This window comes from Nicotiana attenuata, chromosome 3 (genome assembly GCF_001879085.1).
Source record: "Nicotiana attenuata strain UT chromosome 3, NIATTr2, whole genome shotgun sequence".
Lineage (NCBI taxonomy): Eukaryota > Viridiplantae > Streptophyta > Magnoliopsida > Solanales > Solanaceae > Nicotiana > Nicotiana attenuata.
Window position 1 is genome coordinate 64,236,032 of NC_031991.1, and position 18,252 is coordinate 64,254,283.

General features: G+C 38.8%; 1 protein-coding gene across 1 annotated transcript; it reads left to right on the plus strand.

Annotated features, from left to right (window-relative positions):
- LOC109224726 (RNA-directed DNA polymerase homolog) lies at positions 237 to 656 on the plus strand (the record flags this gene model as incomplete). The annotated part of the gene is made up of 1 exon (XM_019389250.1): positions 237 to 656. A coding segment is annotated over exon 1 (420 nt), but the record flags the coding sequence as incomplete, so codon positions are not given.

Below are 18,252 nucleotides of genomic sequence, written 5' to 3' on the forward strand. Positions count from 1 at the left end.
ACTGTGTTCCTGCAGACCTGTCGGGCATGCCACCGGACAGGGATATAGATTTTGGTATTGACCTGGTGCCGGGCACTCAGCCCATTTCTGTTCCACCATATCGTATGCCACCGGCGAAGTTGAAGGAGTTAAAGGAGCAGCTTCAGGAACTCCTGGATAAGGGGTTCATTCGTCCTAGTGTGTCACCGTGGGGTGCGCCGGTTCTTTTTGTGAAGAAGAAGGATGGCACGATGAGAATGTGCATTGATTACAGGCAGTTGAACAAGGTAACAATTAAAAACAAGTATCCTTTGCCTCGTATCGACGATTTGTTCGACCAGCTTCAGGGAGCGAGAGTATTCTCCAAGATTGATCTTCGCTCAGGTTATCACCAGTTGAAGATCAGGGACTCAGATATACTTAAGACAACTTTCAGGACCCGATATGGTCATTATGAGTTCTTGATGATGTCTTTCGGGCTGACCAATGCCCCAGCAGTGTTCATGCATTTGATGAACAGTGTGTTCCGGCCGTATCTCGACTCATTTGTTATAGTCTTCATTGATGATATTCTAGTGTACTCGCGTAGTCAGGAGGAGCACGCGGAGCATTTAAGAGTGGTGTTGCAGAGGTTGAGAGAGGAGAAGCTTTATGCAAATTTCTCCAAATGTGAGTTTTGGCTCAGTTCAGTGGCTTTCTTGGGGCACGTGATGTCCAGCGAGGGTATTCAGGTCGACCCGAAGAAGATAGAGNGGATGGATATTCCAGAGTGGAAGTGGGAGCGGGTCACCATGGATTTTGTCGTTGGTCTCCCACGGACTTTGAAGAAGTTCGATGCTAGCTGGGTAATTGTAGATCGGCTGACCAAGTCCGCGCACTTCATTCCTATCTGTACTACTTACTCTTCAGAGCGGTTGGCAGAGATATATATCCGGGAGATTGTTCGTTTGCATGGTGTCCCGGTATCCATCATTTCAGATCGGGGCACTCAGTTTACTTCACAATTTTGGAGGTCTGTACAGCGAGAGTTGGGTACTCAGGTTGAGTTGAGCACAGCTTTTCACCCTCAGACGGAGGGGCAATCCGAGTGCACTATCCAGATATTGGAGAATATGTTATGCTCTTGTGTCATTTATTTTGGAGGGTCATGGGATCAGTTTCTACCGCTCGCAGAGTTTTTTTATAATAATAGTTACCAGTCGAGTATTCAAATGGCTCCATATGAAGCTTTGTATGGGAGGCGGTGTAGATCTCCAGTTGGTTGGTTTGAGCCGGGCGAGGCCAGGCTATTGGGTACAGATTCGGTACAGGATGCTTTAGACAAGGTGAAGGTGATTCAGGAGAGGCTTCGTACAGCGCAGTCGAGGCAAAAGAGCTATGCGGACCGGAAGGTTCGGGATGTGTCCTACATGGTTGGTGAGAAGGTTCTGTTGAAGGTTTCACCCATGAAGGGTGTTATGAGATTTGGAAAGAAGGGTAAATTGAGTCTGCGGTTTATTGGGCCTTTTGAGGAACTTCGTAGGATTGGGGAGGTGGCTTATGATCTTGCTTTGCCACCCAACTTGTCTAGTGTTCACCCGGTGTTTCATGTTTCCATGCTCCGGAAGTATATTGGAGACCCGTCTCATGTTCTGGATTTCAGTACGGTTCAATTGGAGGGTGATCTGACTTATGATGTGGAGTCAGCAGCTATTTTGGAGCGTCAGGTTAGAAAGTTGAGATCAAAAGATATAGCTTCAGTGAAAGTGCAGTGGAGAGGTCGGCCCGTGGAGGAGGCTACCTGGGAGACCAAGCGGGAAATGCAGAGCAGATATCCTCACCTGTTTGAGGCTTCAGGTATGTTTCTTAACACGTTTGAGGATGAACGTTTGTTTAAGAGGGGGAGGATGTGATGACCCGGCCGGTCGTCTCATGAGTTACCGCTCCGTTTCCCCCATTTCAGCTTCTATTTGCTTTAACTATCGGTTTTATATATGATCGGGTTGGTTGATTCGGGTTCGGAAAGGTTTGGAGAAGGTTTGAGACACTTAGTCTCTTTTAAGAAGGCTTAAGTTGTAAAAGTCAACCGGATGTTGACTTATGTGTTAGAGGGCTCGGATGTGAGTTCCGATGGTTCAGATAGCTTCGGGAGGTGATTTGGGACTTAGGATTGTGATTGGAATGGGATTTGGAGGTCCGGAGTAGAATTAGGCTTGAATTGGCGAATTTGAGTTTTTGGCGTTTTCCGGTTGATAGGCGAGATTTTGATATAGGGGTCGGAATGGAATTCCAGAAGTTGCAGTAGCTTTGTTATGTCATTTGGATGTGTGTGCAAAATTTCAGGTCATTTGGACATGGTTTAGTATACTTTTTGATCAAAAGCGGAATGCGGAAGATTTTAGAACCTTAGCCTTGAATTCGATGTGTTTTAATGGTTGTGATGTTGTTTGAGGTGTTTTGAAGATTGGTATAAGTTTGAATAAGGTTATGGGATATGTTTGTGCTTTTGGTTGAGGTCCCGAGGGCCTCGGGGTGACTTCGGATGGTTAACGGAGAGTTTGGAATTTTGATGAAGTTGCAGATTTTTTTTGCTTCTGGTATTTCTGCACCTGCGGATTGGGCATCGCAGGTGCGACGCCGCAGATGCGGATAAGGATCGCAGAAGCGGAGAAGGCCTAGGAAGGTAGGAACCGCAGAAGCGGTTGGTGAAACACACCTGCGATGGCGCAGGTGCGGCTGTTGCGTCGCAGATGCGGAATTGGTCGAGTAAGTGAAAACCGCAGGTACGGCCACTGGGAGCGCAGAAGCGGTCACGCAGGTGCAACTTATGGACCGCATGTGCGAAAAGCCTGGGTCAGAATAGTTATATTTCCTCCTTCGCGATTTTCAGAGGGTTTCTTCACTTTTAAACACGAATTTGAGAGCTTTGGGCGATTTTGAGGAGAGAATTCAAGGGGAACTCATTGAGGTAAGAATTTTGGACCTAAAAACTCGATTCTATGGTATTAATGCACGGATTAGAGCTGTAATTAAAGGTAAAATTAGAGAAACTAGGGCTTAGAAACCTAGGCCTTTGATTGAGGATTTGGAAGACCAATTGTGGTCGGATTTTAGAACTTTTTATATGTATGAACTCGTGGGGAGATAAGAAATCTAATGATGTTAATTTTATCGAATTTCGAGACGTGGGCCCGGGGGTCGGGTTTAGGTAATTTCGGGATTTGTGATGTTTTTCGATCATTTTCGAGTGGGCTTCGTCCCTTTAGCATAAGTTAATGGTTACGTTCTGATTTTGGTAGATTCGGAGCATCCGGAGACCGATTCAAGGGGCAAAGGCATTGCGAGCTAGATTTCGGGCCGGATTGAGGTGAGTAATGGTTTTAAATGCTGTCCTTAGGGTATGAAACCCCGGATTACACAGCGTTCAGCTATATTGAGGTGAGACACACGCTAGATGACGAGCGTGGAGTTGTGCACCGTTGGGGATTGTGATTTAGTCCATCCCGAATGACTATTTTACTGCGTATTTGACAGCTAATTGTTTGATATTATTATATTTTGGACTAAATGCCATAATTGGGCTTTGTTCCAACTGTTTGAACCCTTAGGGGATTTTCAATGATATTCTCCTCACTGTTTGATTTCATACTTGTGCTTAGTCATGCCATATTTTCATTGTTTCCAAACTCAGCTATGTTATTTCGTTTTAAACACTTTAAATGATATTTTAAAAGATATTTGAGTTGAGCTTCATGTTTTATTGTTGCCCGAGGGGCTTATGAGATTCTGACTGAGTAAGGCCGAGGGCCTGTGTTGTGAGGATGCTATTGGGTCGGGCTGCACGCCGCAGCAGTGATATACTGATTATGATAATGAGGTTGAGGGCCTGAAATTGTACGCCACGAGGTGGCTTGAGATTGATATAAGGCCGAGAGCCTTTTATGATGCCACGAGATGGCTTGATATTGTGCTTGGGCCGTAAGGGGCCCCTCCTGGAGTCTGTACACCCCCAGTGAGAGTCGGTACCCTTTGTGATAAGAGATATAGCCCGAGGGGCCGATTCAATTGTTACTTTGTCCGAGGGGCAGTTCTTATGTGTTTACCTTTTCTAGTTGTTTTTCCTAATATTGTTTGACTGTTTAAAGTTGTTTATGAGATTTCACTGCTTAATTATATTTATTGATTTTGTTATGCCTCTTATAGCTTAATGTTGTGTTTAACGTGATTTTATATCGCTCAGTCTTCATTTATTTTTATTACTCACTGAGTTGGAGTACTCACTTTACTCCCTGCACCCCTGTGTGCAGATTCGGGCGCTACAGGTCTTGCTACTGAGGGTTGATAGTTTCCAGCAGATCTTCGGAGATTTACTAGGTAGCTGCTTGGCGATTCGCAGCCCAGTGCATTCTCCCTCTATTTTATCCCCTTTTTGATTCAGTTATGTAGTAGTGGATTAGACTTTCAGACTTGTAATATTGTTTTAGATGCTCATGACTGGTGACACCGCGATGTCGGGCTGTGTTGGTTTTTAATTCCGCAACTTATACTGTTATTTTGGGATTTTATTTCTGTTAACGACTTAGTATTTATTTATTTAATTGCTTAAAGTGAATTTGAGTGTGTCGACTGGCCTTGTCTTCACGAGAGGCGCCATCACGACCGGGTTTGGATTTAGGGTCGTGACAATTTAAGAGTCATAATTTCTTAAAGCCATTTCTGCCACGTTGGAGGGGTGATCTTTCCACCAAAATTATTATCCACCCAATTCTAATTACATGTCAATCTCCCACTAATAATCACTAATTAACTAATTATCCACATAATTAAGAATTATCTCAAATTACTTAAAATACTAATAACTTTTAATGCACTTTATATACTTTACTATCATGGTCATGTGGGACCTTGTATGGCACTAGTCCGTAAATACCGGGTATTATAGCTCGTACCGTATTTTATCCCAACTTGACAAACTTCAACGAAACTTATTTTCTTTGATTCGTTTACCCTTTAACCTTCACAGCACTTACTTATCGCCTGTTATAAATGGCACAACTGCTTTTAACCTAAAAAATAATCTCATTCCCGATTCTATGTCGATTAACTTACGACAAAACTTTAACATACAAAAATGCAGGATGTAACATCTCATTTTCGAGCTTATCTCAATTTACTTATGGCGTACTTTCACGTACGAAAACATGGAGTATAACATTATCATTTCCTGAGGTTGGAAAAAAGGGAGGTCGAACATTTTGTTCATGTTTAATAGTGGGTTGAAATATTGTGGGAGATTCTGATGGTTGTTTATGTCATGGTACATTGCCGGAGCTACTGCAGGTGCTAGTGGATCTAGGATATTGGCCATCTACATGTGGTTCGTGTAATTTTCCATCGCCAATCTCATCCTATCTGTCACTACTTGGGCTAGAAAGTTCGAATTTTAATGATCACCATGATTTCCTGTCCCTCGAGCATCATTGTGAAGAACAGAACATAGCCATGAAGGCCTTGTTCGATCCATGAGGTTGGTTGGTGGTCTGGGTGTGGTAGATGTGTTGCAGAAAAGGTTTGAAAGTTGCATGGGGTAGTTTTGGTAGTTCATGGTTCGAAGTTAAAAAGTTGGTCTGGAAATTCTGTGAGTTAGCAGAATCAGGTGATTTCTCCTGTTTAAAGGAATAAGAAAGTCTGGCATTATTCTTTGCGTTGGCGTCTTTAAAACTATTAGAGGTGAGTTGATTTGGGAGAGAAAATGATTGCAAATCTTTTGTGGAAGATTTAGTTTGCATGTCATTGGGCGAGTTTGGCATGTGGGAGTAAATAGGGGCATCTTGTTCAGCTAATTCCATAGCTATGTCCATTTGGATGGTGCTTGATGACAAGTGTTAAGCATTGTTTTTATTCTAGGTGACTTGTTCTTTGTGGAGTGTGTTTTCTTTACATGTAATGGTAGGGGCTTAGTTAAACTTGAGCTATCATTAAAACTTGGCAGCAAATCAGAATGAGTGGGTGTATGGCTATGATAGTTTAGAGCCACATCTGGTACACGTGTCTCTTCATCAGTGCCTGTCTTCTTTGGTTGTATCGAAGGGATAGAGCATGGGTAGTGGAAGTAGTTTGTAGGTCATTTGTAATGTTTGAGGAATTAATGTCTTGCTCTTCTTGGAGAATACAAAATTTATTAGAAGTAGTGGGGTACTGGCTATTAACTGTTGGATATTTCTCCAACTTGTTATCATTGTGATTGGCGTGTAGTTGTCTTTTATTAGGTAATTTATTATTAGGGTTATTGGAATATTCAGAAACTTTTGTTTTGAAAGCAAGCTTCTAGGTATGGAGATATTTACCTGTGGCGGCGTCAAATATTTTAACGTTTATACTTGGCTCTGCTCTCTACAACACTGTGGTATTGTGGTGTTGTGGCATCTGTTTTCCTTGGTTCTGGGTCATAAATCTTGTTGGAACTCTCTTCCTCTTGGTGAAAGAAATAGTTTGCCATTGCTCCATCTGTTGAGTATTGTTAGGTGTTGTTACTGGTTCCATTACGCCGGTTTTGATGCGTGCAATGATGGACAGTGTGACCTAGTCTCCCACATAGCTTACAGATGATATGCTCCCCCTCGTAGATGATTTGTTGCCTATATTTGCCTATGAAGATGCTGGTCTGGACTTAGCCTTCTGGTAATCATGCTAGGGATAATTATAGGCAAGCAAGAACATTAAAAATTATGTCGGGTATATGATGTAATAAGCTCAAAGCTTTACAAGAGTCATTGGGTCTCCCCTAAGTACTACAACGAAAAACTAGCTGAGAAAATAAAGAAGAAGGCTTCAACCTAAGCATAGTGACCTAAAGAGGAAATGATCTTGTAACAACAGTCTCACTACAACATTGTATGCACTCCATAAAAAAGTGGCACCTATCGTGGCTAATGAATGGGAAGTAAAAATCAAAAGTGATATTTGAGATCATATGAGTTTCAAGAAATTTCAGTATTCGTGGGCAATAAAATAAGCCAAGTATTCATGCAACAAGTGACAGAACGATCAGAAAAAGTAATTGCTTACATTTAAAGACAACTGAGAAGGCACGAAAGGAAATTTGTGGTTTTAGCAAGTTAAAGGAACGTTGCGAGTAGTATGAATAGATATGTGTAGGTCGCAAGCTAAAGTATTGTAGAGCGACAAGGTTTTAGGTAGATAGGAGTAAGGATAAGAAAAGGCGAGTGAGAAGGTGACGAGAATAGGTAAGTCCTGGGGATTAAACCCATCAAAACAAGAGAGTTGATGGTTTCTGTAAGCTATAGAAAGCTAGGTATAGTCTGAATGAACTAGAGGAATCTAAGACTAGGCGAAATTAGAAGAGATGAGATGCTGCCTTGGTAGTAGAATAAGGGTGTAATGGTGATAGATAAGAGGATGACGTTTAGGACTTTAATTGAGTAATTATTTAACGAGAAAGGGATTTCATGAATTGCATGGGATTAGAATACCCCCCACAAGAGAATCGCGTTGGGATGACATGAAATACGATTATTAAAATATAGTATTGTCCCTAGGTGGATCAGGCAAATCACTTTAAATGTTCCCTAATACGATGTGAGCCCTAGTGACAATGTATTACGTAAGAGGTTTCAAGTTATCAGTAGTAGATTATGGATCAACACTAAGGTGAATCAACAATGGATGGATAAAATTTACAAAGTATAAGATGATATTAGGCCGTCATTCTTAAGATGAACAGTAATGAGAAAGAACTAAAGGACTTAGATTTATACATATAGGATAAGCAGCGAGAGAGTAACTTGGAGTTGGGTAGCAGACCTCGGTAATAATAAATTGAAGTAAGAATTATGGTATAGTATGATCTACCTAGTTGTAGTAAAGCCATAAGCATAGACCCGAGGCTATGAAACAAGATATATCAATAATCGTAAGTTCAACAAAGTACCGAGCGAAGACTCAGTACACCTATAGATTCCCAAAGGCACATCTTGTCATAATTATGTATATGTTCACAAAGTGAGGCCTAGAGATTGGCTAAAAACTGGAAGAAAAAGGATAGAAGAGTCGCATAGGCGCACATACAAGGTCAGAGTCGTACAGGCTGCAAGACAGAAGGTAGCAACGGTTATGAGATTGGAAGAATTCCGATCACAAGTCGTGGTGTGAGAAAGAGGCCTGAAGGGGGGAATGTCCTGGCCTTTGGATTTATTCACAGAACAGTTGCCTAGATGGCAAGGACAATATTAAAGTATTTGCAAGAGATATAGGTTATGAGACTGATAAGCGCATCATTCAACATTCGAGGACAAATGTTCCAAAGGGGGGAATGATGTTACACCCCATGTTTTCGTACATGAGAGTACGTCGTAAGTCAATTGATGTAAGATCAGAAATGAGATCGTCTTTAAAAGTACATAAAGTAATTTAATCATGTCACTTTGAATGTTACAAATATTGAAGATCATGGATAACAAGTACCAAGAGGGTTGAAAGGCTTAGAAGCTAAACAAATTGAAGAAAATAAGTTTTATCGAATGTCGAAAAATTGAAAATGTTATAACATGTGTTTTTGGGGTAATACTAGGGTCTTAACATGATAAGGAGGTTATGTTATGATTTATTTTAGTCGTATGATATTCGTGTATTACGTTTTTAAGTCAAGCGAGTTGTGGAACAAAAGTTAGCAAAGGTCATCACAAGTTACATAATGTGCTGAAAATTAGGTCAAATGTAGCTGAGCTTTTCTCCCAATATATTTGGAATAATGGGATGATCCACCTACCAAAATGAAGATCTATGAGTCTAGTTTCATTCATCAATACGACATCAGTGTACAGAGATATTCGTGTTTTCGCGAGACTGCACTGGAAGCCCCTACGGGACCCACTTAGTTGGTGGCCGACCTTCACTTATTTTTATCTCGTTTTTGGGTTGAGCTTTGCTCATTTTCGACCTCCTTCCATCCTCACACTCTCCAAACCCTCCCAAACAGTTCCCCTAAGGCTCCAAACAAATTTCAAAAAAATACACCATAATACAACATCAAAGTTATCCAAAGGTGAAGAATAACCCCTCTATTATATTGTGATGTGAATAAGGATGATGGTGAGCTAAGTTAAGGTTAGGGTTCAAATTTTATCTACTGCCTCCTAAGGTATGTTTAACATCTTTTTGATGGTTTTTAAGGTTAATCATATGTTGTTTGTGGTATTGGAGTGAAAGATTATAAGATAACACTTGAGTAAGGAAGAGATGTTGTTATCTTTTGTTGGGTTGTTTTAAGGCTATATATATATATATATATATATATATATATATATATATATATATGGATGGAAAATGGGGATAATAACTTAATTATGATATGGTTTCTTTTGTTATGCATGTTGTCACACCTCCTTTTTCGCTACACCCCGTAAGGGTGTAAAGGAGTTTTTCCAATTAAAGGACAATCGAAACGGGATTTATTTATTGAAGATTTAGAGTCACCACTTGGAAGATTAATGGTGTCCCAAGTCACCGGTTGAATCCCGAATCGAGGAAAATATGACTCTGTTAATAGTTCGCGAACCAGAAATTCGAGTAAGGAATTCTGTTAACCCGGGAGAAGGTGTTCGGCATTCCCGAGTTTCGTGGTTCTAGCACGGTCGCTCAACTGTCATATTGGCTTAGTTATTTGATGTTAAAACATGTTTCAACTTATATGCTTTTTAGCTTTGAACCGCTTTTATTATTATTTTCAAAGAGAATTGCAACGTCGTGAAAACATGTCTCGAACCACGTCACATAAATGCACCCGTAGTTTTCGACACATTTCGACTTCGTTGGGATTTGGGTTTGGGTCACATAAATGCACACCCGAATGTAAGAAGGTAATGTTATTAAAATACGCGCCAAAAGCAACTAACGCGTTATTATATTTGGGGAAAGCCGTGAAATTTGCTAAACGGTCCGTCCCGAATTCTAAGTATTTTAATATAGACATTTATCGAGGGCCCCGCAATTTATGTATTTTGTTCAGCGAGGCTCGTCTCATATTTTATTATTTAAAAGGGCAAACCTAAAGCAACTACGATTTCTATTTAATATTGTCTCTAAAAGGCCCTAATTAATTAACGTTACCCAATTTAAAGCACAGACTTAATAAAATCTTCCATGCATTTTGGGGTTCGAACTTAGCCCAGTAAGAAGAAATTTCAGTCAGCTTTGATAAGAAATATCCAGCAATAGGCCTGAACTCAGGCCTAATGAGAGGAGCAGACTGTTTGACATTGGGCCCTAGAAAGATTTAGGCCCAAGTCTGATTCCCACTGAGGCAGTCATGTTTTGGGCTTCCAAATGAGCCCAAGTCTCTCTCTCGATTTTATCTTTAACCTTCTGGCTTCAATTCACAACGAATTCAACATCCAGGATCACATGAACAATTTAACTCCACGACAATTGTAGCTTATTAGTTTTAGGTCGTTCAACAGAATTATTACAATGACTATCCAAACAGGTCAAACTAATTGAATTGATGCATTTTGAGATTATATCCTAGGGACTTCCAAGTATAGAATAAATCAGTAAAGAAGAATTGAATCCAACAGCACACTTGATACTACAATTTAGGCCCGTTTTTACACTAATACCAACNCATGATTCGAATACATCATACTTATATATATATATATATATATATATATATATATATATATATATATATATATATATATAGATTGACCTTAGTAAGTATCTAGTCGACCTCTCGTCTCTACTTCTTCGAGATTAGACGGGATACTTACTGGGTACATATTGTTTATGTACTCAAGCTACACTTCTGTACTTAAATGTACAGGATTTGAGGCAGGTGGATCCGAACATCACTCTGGTGCATATCAGTGAGCGCATCTGGGACTTCTACGGTGAGCTGCACTCCCTTCTTGTCGATCCGTAGCCGAAGGAGTCTTCCTTGTATTTTTTTTTTTTTGTTGTTGTTTCTATCTATCCTGATTCAGACAGTTGGATAGCACATTATTCATTTTGTGTATATTCTACTAGTTGCCCTTAGCTTGTGACACCAGGTTCTGGCACACACAGTAGTAAACGTCATTTTGGGTTGTATAACTGTCTTTATATTTTATTGATCTTTACTGGTTTATGACTTTAATTGGGGAAAAAATCTATTATAATGGTTTTCTTTTGGTAAGGGTAAAATGAGAATTTAATTATACTTCCGCGTTGGCTGGCCTGACAAATGGTGTCGGGCGCCATCATGACCTATTATGGAAAATGGGTCGTGACAACAATGACTATCCAAACAGGTCAAACTAATTGAATTGATGCATTTTGAGATTATATCCTAGGGACTTCCAAGTATAGAATAAATCAGTAAAGAAGAATTGAATCCAACAGCACACTTGATACTACAATTTAGGCCCCTTTTTACACTAATACCAACTCCCAATCGCTTTTGGATTTAATTTCATTCTAACAGCTCGAACATTCAATCATTAACATAAGTGCAGATCACAGATTCCCGAATCAATTTCCAGTTCAGGTCATTTTCTAGTTCTAAACATTTAAACTAAACTAACGAACTAAATTATACTATAGCTAATGCCATTCCAAACTTAACAATCCAAAAGTCCATTATAGTCCTGTTATTACAAATAATAAAATGTTCGAATCATCTAAATCACTACTACTGCTACCGTGTATCTAACATTCAGATTAACATGACATTAATCAAACTGATATCAAATTAACACGAGTCAGATTTCATTTCTTCAATTAACCAATACACATTGACTGATTCAATCCTTCACACATCAATTGGAGCTGGAAAAGTACCTGGAATTTGAATAAAAGCAAAAGAGAAGGAGGTCAGCAGCAACAAGGCAACAAGCAGCACTCACAATCAGCAGCAACAAAGCAAATTGAAGCCCAAATCAACACCAACAAAAGCCCAGAAACGAGTAACAGAGAAGTAACAACAGCAGGAGGCCAAAACACACTGGTTTGGACCGAAATTGACACGAAACCACAACCAACAGGTCTCTGAAGTTCAACAATCAATACACCAGGAGCAATTGAATCATTTTTCTCTTTGAATTAAGCTAGGATTTGCAACAGTGATTAAAAGGCCAATTGAACAGTGTTTCCTAGAGAGTTTGTTGTTTTTTTTAGTTTTTCTGAAAATCTAAGATCTAAAAGAGTTTTTGATTTTGAATTTTTGAATTTCAGCTGATGGAAACTTGGAATATTTTTGGGGGGAATTCTAGAGACTCAAAAACTTAATCAACAAGGCACTAGGGGCTGCTTTATATAGGCAAGACTAAGGGCAGTCCTCCAATTCTTATTTTCTTTTAGTCCTTCTTTTGTTATTCAGATTGGTCCTCTATTTACTGACTTGTTACTCAAGTTAATATCCTAACTTTCTGCAATTTTCAGTTTGAACCCCATCTAGAAGCTTCTAGGGAGTTCTATTTCAACCTACAGCATTCTAACTCATTACTAAATGCCCAAAATATCCCTGAATACCCCTGAAATTACTAAAACTATACAAACTAGATATCACCCTCTTTTACTCCAGTTAAAGTCAACTATAGCTAATCATAGGGTTGAATTTATTCAGCTATGTCCAATCACCCTAAACTAAACCTAACACTTACTTGAAAACAATCAATGAACTAGGAACAATTACTTAATCACAATAATGCCTTAACAGGACTTAAATCGATTACTTAGACTAATTAGAATAGCTACTGAGCAAACTAGCTTCTGCACAATTACTGAACAAACATGGATTCAAAACGCAAAATCAAACCTTTTAAAAAAAACTAATTAACCCTAATCTTAAAGAATTCAAACGAACAAATTGTTATTATCAGAAGAAGAGCAGACATACCCAAAATTGAATCAAAACTAACAGAAAATCCAATTGAACTAACATTTAATTACTTGAACTAATTGAACTGACATTTAAACGTTTACACTAACAGAAGTAAATAAACTAAACTAAAAAACAAAACAGCACAAAAACTAAAGCCATATTAACTATTACCAAGAACACAATTGAATTAAACACTCATGAAAAATAATAAAACTCACTGATTTGAGTCTTCAACTTGACTGAATTCACACGTGGTCTTCAAATAATATTATGTGTTTGTTCTTGGTAAGAACAAACATATAATACAATTTTAAAACCATGCAAGCACTGGCCAATCCTAGAAATTCCAATAACTTTGACAGCAACCCTAGATCCGAAATTTGTGAAGTTTTACTTAGATTTGAAAGGTTTTGGCTTGCGTTTCGAAATGAGGAAGTCCAGGAGACTGTAGGGTACAACTTTGACCGGATTTGGAGGAAGTAGGGTTTTGACCGGATTTTCAAATGAAGATTCAAAAAGATTGGCAATGATTCGAGGGAAATGGTTTGGATATTTGGGATGAGGAGATTGAGGAGGTCCTAGGGTGTTAATTTGGGACCGGTTTGCGGTGGCGCCGCCACCGGAGGAATTTTGGGCGGCGCTAGGGTTCATGACTTTGATCCCAGATTCGAAGAGTTCCGGGTTCATTCGAGGTAAACTGGTCATGGATTGGGAATGAGGAGGTGTAGAGGAAGTCATGGTGAAAATTTTGGGGCATTTGGGCCATCACCGCCGGCGGAGGCGATTTTCGGCCGGCGGCTTACGGCGGAGGACGGCGGAATTAGGGTCTCTGATGAGAAGTTTGAGAGAGACGAGGGTAGGGGGTCCTGGGGGGGGGGTGTCATTTGGACATATATATATTAAATGATGTGGGCTTCAGGATCGTTGGATTAGATAACCTCGACGGTCCTGATTGCTTTGATCCAAAACGACATTGTTTGGGGTAGTTTAAGGCTGGACCGGGTGGGGTGTTTTTGGGCTTGGACTGGGTGATTTTGACCGGGTTTGGGGTGGAATTGGCGTTGGGCTGATGCATATTTAGCCCAAACTAACTGGCCTGATATCCTTCTTCTCTTTATTTATTTCAATTCTTTTATTTATTTCTTCTTTTCTTCTCTTTTTTTTTTGTTTAACACAAAATTAAAATAAGAACCTGATTTAATTCTATAACTAAACTAATTAACTTTCTAAAATTTACTAAATCCTAATTTTTAAAAGAAAACTAAGAAAAAACGAAATTAAAGATAAAAAAGATGTAAAAAGGGATATTTTTTTTGTTATTTTCTTCATTTTTTTGTAAAATTAATTGACTAAAAAAATGCTAACATGGGTCCTAAATGCAAGCTTGCTATTTTGTATTTTTCATGGGTTATATCAATTAATAATGCACACAAAAATGCAAACAAAACACGAAATCATGCAATTAATTCCCTAAAATTCAAATAATAAAAGAAAAATCCTAATTCTAATGAATTCTATAGGAATATTTGAGCGTGGCAAAAATCACGTGCTCACACATGTCTATATGTTTATTAAGTGAATTGGTGAAAGAAACATATGAAACTTGAGATTGGAAGTGAAGATTAGCTTAAGTCACTTCTATGGCGTTGTATTGCCATTGAGGGCTGTTGTAAGCTAAATGTAACTTGGATTTAGACTTGAAGCTACTGTAGGAGGTGTGAATATTGTGTTCTTTCATGTGCTTAAGGTTATCTTGATGTTGATTAAGTTAAATGGATGGACTAGACATGAACTAGTGAATAAAGTTGCTAATTGAGGATAGTTGGAGTTGTGATTTGTTATTAATATATGGTAAGGCTGAAGTCATTGATGAATGACTTCATTATAATGTTAACGATACTGTTAGTTTAATGTAAGGAGTTTATAAGGGGTGATATGGGGTATATGGATTCCAATTGGAGCTTGCCGCTCGTTGTGAAGTAGTTGTGGCTTATTGTTGTTATATGGTATCATGTTATTGATATTTCTATGTTGTTGGATTTCTCTAGTTGTTGTTGTTGATATATGGTACTGGAGGAGGCCCTTGTTATAGGGGAGATGCTGCCCAAATTTACATAAACGAGCTACTAGTTTAAGTTGCGGACTTAGCCTTTACTCCGCACTGATTTTGAATCCCCTTATGCTATGATAGATTGAATTGAGTTATTTGAAGAATTGCTTGGAAGGTATTAAGGACTGAACGGAGTTAAGGTATGTTAAGTCTATCCCTTCTGCCCTTTTGGCATGATCCATATGATACAAACAAAATGAGCAAACTCGGAACTTTCACAAATGACTCTATTCTTAGAAGTACTAGGGGTGCCTATGTTCTTGATTCCCCATGTGCCCTATTACTATATCGTCTGTTCTTGGGTCTCAGAAAATATGTAAGTTTATAAAACTATTTCATGATATAACCGAAGGCATATTAATCTTATGACATCCCGAGAAATCTTATTGACTTATTTCTTATGCATTGCATTCATTTATACATGTACATTGACTCATGACCAGATGGCGTTATATACGCGTATATTATATGTATATGGAGTATGGGGAAAGTTTATGGCATTATGTACGCACCACCACCTAATCAACTTTGATGATATTGCCCACAGAGTCCGCGATGATATGATGGGATGCCCTAATAGGCTTGATGATGTTATGTACGCATATACCTATGCATGGTATGAAATTTATACACATATGCATGACATTATAAATGTTTCATGATTCATAGAGCGGTTAAGGGTCTGATTTGCCCCTCTAGTATCATAAATGGGCCTTATTTATCCTCCACTTAAGTTTTCTGTCAAAAATATCCCTACCATTATAGATTAGGTGCATATTTATCCCTTACACGTTAAAAACACCCTCCTAGCTTTTAAAATCCACGTGGCATCCCCTTACTGGACCAACTGTCCCGCCCCATTATTGTAATTCAAACCCGCCCGATCCAACAAAACTACACCCATCCGTTTAAAAAATTCAATCTGACCATCTCCTTCACTCTCTATTTGCCAAAGATTTCAAAACTTCATCATGCTCATCGTAGCTTTCTGCAAATTGATCGGTCAACGATCTTAGACACAACAAGCCATCCCGGAGTGATTGAATCTGATGCTATAAGTCGATAATCAAATCGAGCTTAGAACTTAGCAGCTCCCCCAATTTTCCCAAGAAACAATCGAGAAATCCTAATCTATTTGTCTTGGGGAAGATATAACATGAAGAATCTGGAACTTTGAAACAAAACATTTTGACCTCTGCTTCATCAAACCTAAGCAATTTTTCTTGAGCACACTTCATGAGGTCTTGGAGTTCTTGATGCATATCGCTATGCTGTATAATATCTGCAAGGAAAGAGCCCATGTACACCAGTTTTTCTTTGACTACTGGGACCTGATTCTTCAGATAAGAGATTGAATAATCATCAGAGTTCATCACCCTGTCTTGGTGGTTTTTTAATAAGAAAATAATGTCTTCCCCATTTGTCACGTTCCATAAGGGGATGCATCCAGAAGTTGAAACCATACTTTTCTGACCTCTACCTTGACAGACTCATATACTCAATCTCTTGTGGCGAATCGAATAATGAAAGCATCATTTTTCAGTGCTACCTGCATTCATTAAATCTTCATAACAAAAACCACTGACTTGTACTAACTTGTTGGCAGTCCCTTCAGCTTGCCTTAAAAGATCATGCACTTCGTTAATCTCTGTGTGTCGCATGAGAAGATCCATGAGGAAAGCTTTAAGAAAAATAAGATCCTCATGAGCACTTTCAATCAGATCCAGAATTTGAGCTTCCAAAGTTGTGCTTTAGTAGATCCATCAAGATTCTATGAAACTCGATAAGCTTGATCACCCATCCGTTGTTTGCATCGGGCGTGTTTAATTAAAAAAAATGGGTCGGGTCAATTTGTCCATAAGGGGATTCCACGCGGATTATAAAAGTTGGGAGGGTATTTTTAACGTGCAAGGGATAAATATGCACATAATCTATAACAGTAGGGATATTTTTAATAGAAAACTTAAACGGAGAATAAATAAGGCCCATTTATGATAGTAGAGGGGCAAATCAAACTCTTAACCGTTCATAGAGCTATTCAGACTTATAGGTTGAATCCTTTACTCCATCTTTCTTTCATGTCTTTTATATACTACTTTTCATTCATTACATACTCGGTACTTTATTTGTATTGACATCCCTTTTGCCTGGGGACATTGCGTTTCATGCCCGCAGCTCCCGATAGACAGGTTAACAGTACTCCTAGTAGGCTATCAGCTTAGCGGAAGGTGTTGATGCACTCCACTTGCTCCGGAGTGGCCTATTTGGTCAGTATTATTTGGACATGTATTGATTGGTATGGCGGGTCCCTGTCACGATCTTTATGACATTTAAGTACTCTTAGATGCTTGTAGACAGATGTCATGTATATGGATACTTGTATGGCCTTGCCGGCCTTTGTTTTGAGTGTACAAATGATCATGTCGACCTTATAGGCCCATATGTCACATCTATAAGTTTCTAGTATCCCCTTATGTTTTATTCTGGTTTTCTCATGACGGCCCTTCTGGCCCATTTACCCATGATGGTGTGATAAGAAAGTTACGTTACGTTGGTACTCGGTTGAGTAAGGTACCGGATGCCCGTTGTGGCTCTCCGATTTGGGTCGTGACAGTAAAAGCTTTGTAGGGCCATGACATTTGTGTGGTTATAAAAGTATCTCATTAAAGGTAAAATGAGTAAAATAAAAAGTTCAAAGTTGAATTATTTTCGATTATAGAAATGTATCATTTTTTTTGAAATGGACTAATAAGATATGTGTGTCATCTAAATTGAAACAAAGGGAGTAGCTTATTAAACTATACTATTAAGTACTAGCTAGAAAATTTAACTAACCTATTTTGTAAATTTCTAAAGTTTGCTTATTTGAAAAAGTACTCTTTCATAATAACAATTTGTATTTCACTAAGTCATTTGAGAAGCATTTTTGTAGAAGCAGCTTGTGTTTGACCAATTTTTTCAGTTAAGAAAAAAAACATCTAAATATTCATTTTGCAATTTTGTTAGACTTAAAGTTGCTCTTTACCAGCAAGTGATGTAGTAAAATTGATGTGATCTATTAGCCAAGGTCTCGAGTTCTAGTATTGAAATTAATTTTTAAAAAAAAAACTCTGATCGAGAGTTCTCTCCTTTAATGGATCCTATGTGGTGTGAATTCGAACTCCTCGAGCTAAAGAACGAGGTGTGAAAGTAATAGCCTTATGTTATGGCCGCCCCCAACTTACCATATAATGAAAGGTTAAACCAAAAAAAAAAAAAAAAAAGGAAGGTGCTCCTTTATTTTATTGTTAAGGATTTCACCATC